Consider the following 5,945-nt stretch of genomic DNA (forward strand, 5'->3'; position numbering starts at 1 on the left):
TGGATGCCTTTTTGGCCAACCTAACGCCGCGTAGACATTCCGTAGATACTCTGGCATGAACCGACCGATGGTGGTCCGAATTTTTCTCTCCCTTCTTTGACTCTGTACATCAGTTGTAGTCGCCTCATCTGCGCCTACGAAATTTTAAACTGAGCAGAACTACATGCTATATACTATACACACGCACACACACGCGAACACACACACACACACACACACATATATTTGCATGTATGTATGTATGTACGTACGTATATATGTGTGTGTGTGTGTGTGTGTGTGTGTGTGTGTGCGTGCGTGCGTGTGTGTGCGTGCGTGCGTGTATACATATATAAGGAAAATAGCTAGTTAGAATATCGTTATAAGATGCACACACACATGCATGTATTATGTGTGTATGTATATATATATATATTCATACACAAACACATATTTGCATATATGTATGTATGTATGTATATATATATATATATATATATATATGCGCGTGTATGCATATATAAGGAAAATAGCTAGTTAAAATATCGTTATAAGATATGTATATGGTTGTAGATGTAGGTATGTACATACATGTACGTATATATGCATATACTCACATATTATTTGTATTATATTTATATATATATATATATAGAGAGAGAGAGAGAGAGATGCGTGTATGCATATATAATGAAAGTAGTTAGAATATATAATATATGAATTTGTGTGTGCGCACTCTCTCTCTCTCTCTCACACACATACGTATATATATATATATATATATATATATATATATATATATATATATATATATATATAGAGAGAGAGAGAGAGAGAGAGAGAGAGAGAGATTGTATATAAGGATAGAGAGGCTTGTAAATTGCGAGAGATGTGGTTGGGTGGGTCACGCCCCTTTTTCATATATTTTCGGATTTGTCTAATGAAGTTGTATTCGTGAACGAACTTTATCAATAAGACCACGCCTTTAACACCAACTTAACCATTCTGCGATAAACTCGATGCCAGAGAACCACATAAATACGCCTTCTTTACACATTTTTGTTTGTTTCTTTTGTTGTTGTTTTGTTTAACATCTCTACGTTCACTATCTTAAGAAACCCAGGTGCATAATAAATAGTAGGAAAATCTAACAAACGAAAAAGAAAAAAAATAATAAAAATCAGGTAATGAAGTATTCCCCCGATTGAATTACCGAAAGATTAGTGAATGGGTGTGTAGTCAGACTCTGCTGTCTACGATAAACACAAGATTTAGACAGTGAAATAACATAAACAAACATAGAATGAAACACGTGTTTATACGTGGGTTATACGAATGATTGGAAGAGAAACACTTGTGTGAGTACGATGTGAATGGCTTGTGGAAACTGGTGAAGGCTTCAGTCAGCCAATATTAGGCGCGATATAAATGCGAATTCTTTTCTTTATAGGAGCACATAAAAACTACTAGGAAAAACGGCAAATTATATAAACACGTTACAGAGAGTCACTGAAGAAATTTCGGTAACAGAAGACAGAACTGAGACAGCGTGAAAGGAAATATGAAAATAAAAATATTAAAAAAAAAAAAGAACTAAATTAGGTTAACTACCTCAGATCCAAAAATACGATGTTGTTAATGCAGAAGGTATCATATTTGACTTATGCCTACCTTTTGCTCTCACTACTTAGTAGATTTTGATCATCCTAAATAACTGCCATTATTTAAGAGATTTACAACTGAGAAACGTCCAGGATTATTTATTGCCACAAATATGTCACCACCCCGTTGTCATCAACATCTAAAATTCACCCGCTTTTTACCTGTTTCATGCCATCTGGCTATTCTACTGTGGATCTGTTTCGTTGTCGTCTGCCTTTCAAATCAAACAAACGCCTGTATACTTTTGTTAAACGGCTGGGAAGCAGCTCCACTGAGAGAAAGAGTTGATCTGGCTGAAGTAGTTGTAAGCGGACGTGTTGAAGCTGCCTACAAATTGAATCGCACAAAATCTGGGACATACAGTGCTGATGTAAGGATCTTAACTGTATACAAAGGAGAAGATTACCTGAAAAATGTATCGAAAACGCTTTCTCAGACATCAAATCTTAATTCCACTTACCTAATAAGTAATTTTGGTGAGCAAATCTCTTGCTACGCGGATGTGGATTCTGGCAAGAAATACATTTTTTTCCTGACAGTATATGAAGGTCACCTGTCTGGTAAATATGATGATATTTTCGGTGCTGCCGATAAATTTTCCGAAGAATTGGACGCAAAGATTATGAAAATACTCGGTGAGTCAAAATCTTATTGAATTTCAAATAATGTCTTAATCATATTGATTTTTTTTATTTTGAGACGATATTTGAGGCGGTGTTGTAATAGATTGAATCGAATCGACATTAAGTTAATCCGTCTTCAGCTTACAGGATCATTTGGTCGGAGCTTATTCCGGTCTCCGTGACTTGCATCTAATTCTACACTATATATACCAGATACAACTCCAATAGTTTTCCTTTTTGCAACACCATATTCACCCCCATCCATGTACACGTTACATGCCAGGCACGAAAGCAACTGCGATCACTTCAAATTATAACCAACAGCCAGGGCAGCGTCTCCTTACACTCAAACAAAGCTTCCAAGCGCCAGCCCCCATCTTTACCAGACCCGCCAAATTTCCCGTCTGTCTGACCCACCACACCCATCTCTGCAGACATCTATCTCGATCTTTGAAAATACACATTCGCTGTCGTTCACTCAGATAGTCATTGAGAACCACCTTCTCCAACACCATGCACAACTCTCTGTCTGTCAGTCTCTGTCTCTCTCTCTTTCTCTCTTCAACAACGAATACCAAAACAGCTTCCATAAAGTCGGACAATATCTTCCACCATTAAATGACTATTTATTACCTAGATTAATTGTATATCTATGCAGTCAGTGAAAGAAGTTACAAACATGAATTGCCGGATCGCCAGTGGTGGTCTCTTTCATTGCTTTATGTAAATTCATTGTCAACTACAAGTGAAAGTAGTTTCATCTTGTATTACATCTGTGACAAAGAAAAATGTCTAATATGCAGTTTCAAAGTCGATACTCTGCGATTCAAGCCTCAAATAAAAGGCAGGGAGTTACACTATGTTACTTATTTTCAAACTAGTATGATCGATAATTGGCAAAATGTTTGAAGAGTCTTTAAAGACAGATTTAAACAATCAACAAGGAGGAATATTTGGCCAGTATAGAATCTAGTAACTTTGAAACTACATCGCTGTTGTTCTGCTAATCCTAAGAGTCATTAGTCTTTCTATAATTTGACAGAATTATTGAGTTTTGAAAGAATATTATCTCAAACCAGTTATTAACGTGTTCTTATATAAACCTTCGTGAGAATCGTTACACTCAAGTCTTTATTGTTTCCACCTGGTTACATTTACGGTTGAAGAGTGAAATTAGGATTTGAACCAGTCTAAAGGTGTTGTGTCCAGCTTTCAGTCTTTTCTAATTCAATATTTTGAGTATCTCTTTTTGGAAAGCACTTTCTTTTCTTGTTTATTTCCGTATTTAACAATTTATTCAGTTGTAAACCTTCAACAAACACTGATAGATTCAAGTACCCACACCTACCCGAGAAGTAGCTGACGTTGTTGGTGAGTCGGATGGTATAGAAAATGTTTTACTACACAGTAATGAAAAATGCTTCAGATTATTTTTCTATTAACATATTTAGCTGGGTTAAAAGAAAAAAAGTGCCAAATGACAAAGACACTTCTTTTCCCACAGAGGGTTATAAATCGCAAGAATAAAAAAAAATTGAACTCCAAAGGGAAATTTATCATAATTAACACAAAGCGCGACGGGCCACGATGGTGGCCCAGATTGATGCCTTGAGATTTAGAAATAAATATGCAATGAAGGAAGAAAATAAAAACAATATTAGATGATGTCTAATACTGTTTTCATGTTTTCAGGTATGTGGGATAATTCTGGACATGTTTTGGTTTTATTACGTCCTCATCAGTGAAGTGTAGACTCTACCGTGCTTGTTAAAATACTGATGACTAAATCACTAATTAAATGTATAGAGACTTGTCGCAAGAACATATAATTACTTAGAAAATTAAATCGTTTAGTGCAATGAAAAACAGTAGGTATTGTAGTTAATATTATTTATGATTCTTTCTCTCCATCAAACCCCACTGAAAGAGATAGACAACATCTAATTACAAAATAATAATAATAATAATAATAATAGTAATAGTAATATTTGAGGCCACAAGACTATTTAGATGCTTGTTTTCAGAACTTCGTGCAACAACGTTGGGGACAACTTAATTCGAACGTGCTAATTCGCTCTAACGATTCTGCCAACCCGCTGCCTTGATGATGATGGTTTAGGCACAAGGCCAGCAGTTCTGATGGGAATGGGGAGTAGTCGATACATCTGACTCTAATAAAATAAAGTATCAGTCTAGTACTGTAGTCAAAGTTAAATCTGCCTGATTTGAACTCAAAATATAAAGAGACGGAACATATAACACCAGGCATTTTTTCCGATGCTCTAACGATTCTTCAAACTCACTGCCTTCATGATGATGATCATTCAAATAATTCAAAATGTCGCTTAATATAGCTAGGACTATATCCCAAAACTGACCCTTCTATTGAGGGCCAGAAGGTATTCCATCCTACAACAGTCACTGACTCAATGAAGCCCGCAATGGGCATTTCATTCACATCAGAGATGGAGTTGCTGCTGCACGCACACACATCTCAAAGACAAGCCACCCGGATGATTGGCATAAAGTAACTCACAGAGGCACTTCAACCTTTGGCTTACAGGGGCGCCGTTTTCTTTCTCTGCTTTGTAAACCGATACTGTAATGGCTTCTGCACCTCTTCCGAACCGGTTCGTCTCTCGTTAACTCCATTCCAATCCACATGTCTCCTCTTCTCTCATCACCATTGTTGCATCCTGCCCGCCAGGCCTCTCGCCCAGTTCTCCCTTAAGAACGTCGGTTCTCAGTGGAACTCCCTGCCAATTAATGTTTATCCCGTAGATATTGATTTGTAACGAGAGGAACATTAATGACATCGATCTAACCGGTCTCGGAGGACCTGTCCATTTCCTCAGATCCCAAGAAATATATATACATATATATATATATAAAGAGCGCTGTTGAGAGTTAAATACCTTAATGACGACACAATTCCGGTGACAACATCCGAACCGCCGTCCTCTTGGTTCACTGTCTAATACCTCGACCATCTTTGCTTTGATCTTACTAACAAGAACTAACGATCAATGCAGACAGTTCTTATCAAGCAGATATTATTCTATTGTTTATAGTCATCCAACTGTAGTTTACCTGTGATTGCCTGTCACACTTCTGTCAACTGCGTTACAGTTGAATTGTTTTCGTGAGTAATCCTCTGCAACGAACCGTCACTAACATTGATAAGTGGAAGAATAATTAGAGTACAAAACAGAACACATTAAATTGCCAACTTGGCATTGAAACCGACATTTAGCTGCCTTCGAGAGATAATTGGAGACTTAAATAGAATTGTTAAGCTTCAATAATCGTCTTCTGCCTCGATTGATGTAGAAAAGAAGTCAAGAGAGACGAGAAAATAATAATAATAATAATAATCTGGCAAATTATTTTTCTTTCTGTGAAAATGAAATGGGTAAAACTTTTTGGAAGCAGTGTAGGAAAATAATCCCTTAGAAATTTAGGTAAAAAAAAAGACCTTCAAAAATAAGCATAAAACGTCTAAACACACATACAACATGTGTGTGCATGTATATTTGTATGCATGTATGTACACACAGATATATGTGGGTGTGCGTATATATGTGTATATATATATATATATGCATATGTGTCTATGCATATATATGTATGTATGTATGTATATGTATTATATATATATATATATATATATATATATATATA

The 5,945-nt window shown here is 36.1% G+C and overlaps 1 protein-coding gene across 1 annotated transcript in view; it reads left to right on the forward strand.

The window, feature by feature from the left end:
- Positions 1 to 805: 805 nt before the first annotated feature.
- Positions 806 to 5,945, forward strand: part of LOC106878382 (uncharacterized) — a 34,273-nt gene continuing 29,133 nt past the window's right edge. Inside the window, exon 1 of the mRNA XM_014927572.2 lies at positions 806 to 2,276. Coding sequence (XP_014783058.1) covers positions 1,754 to 2,276 — 523 coding nt within the window. The 5' untranslated portion in view covers positions 806 to 1,753. The remainder of the gene's footprint in view (positions 2,277 to 5,945) is intronic.

This window comes from Octopus bimaculoides, chromosome 17 (genome assembly GCF_001194135.2).
Source record: "Octopus bimaculoides isolate UCB-OBI-ISO-001 chromosome 17, ASM119413v2, whole genome shotgun sequence".
NCBI lineage: Eukaryota > Metazoa > Mollusca > Cephalopoda > Octopoda > Octopodidae > Octopus > Octopus bimaculoides.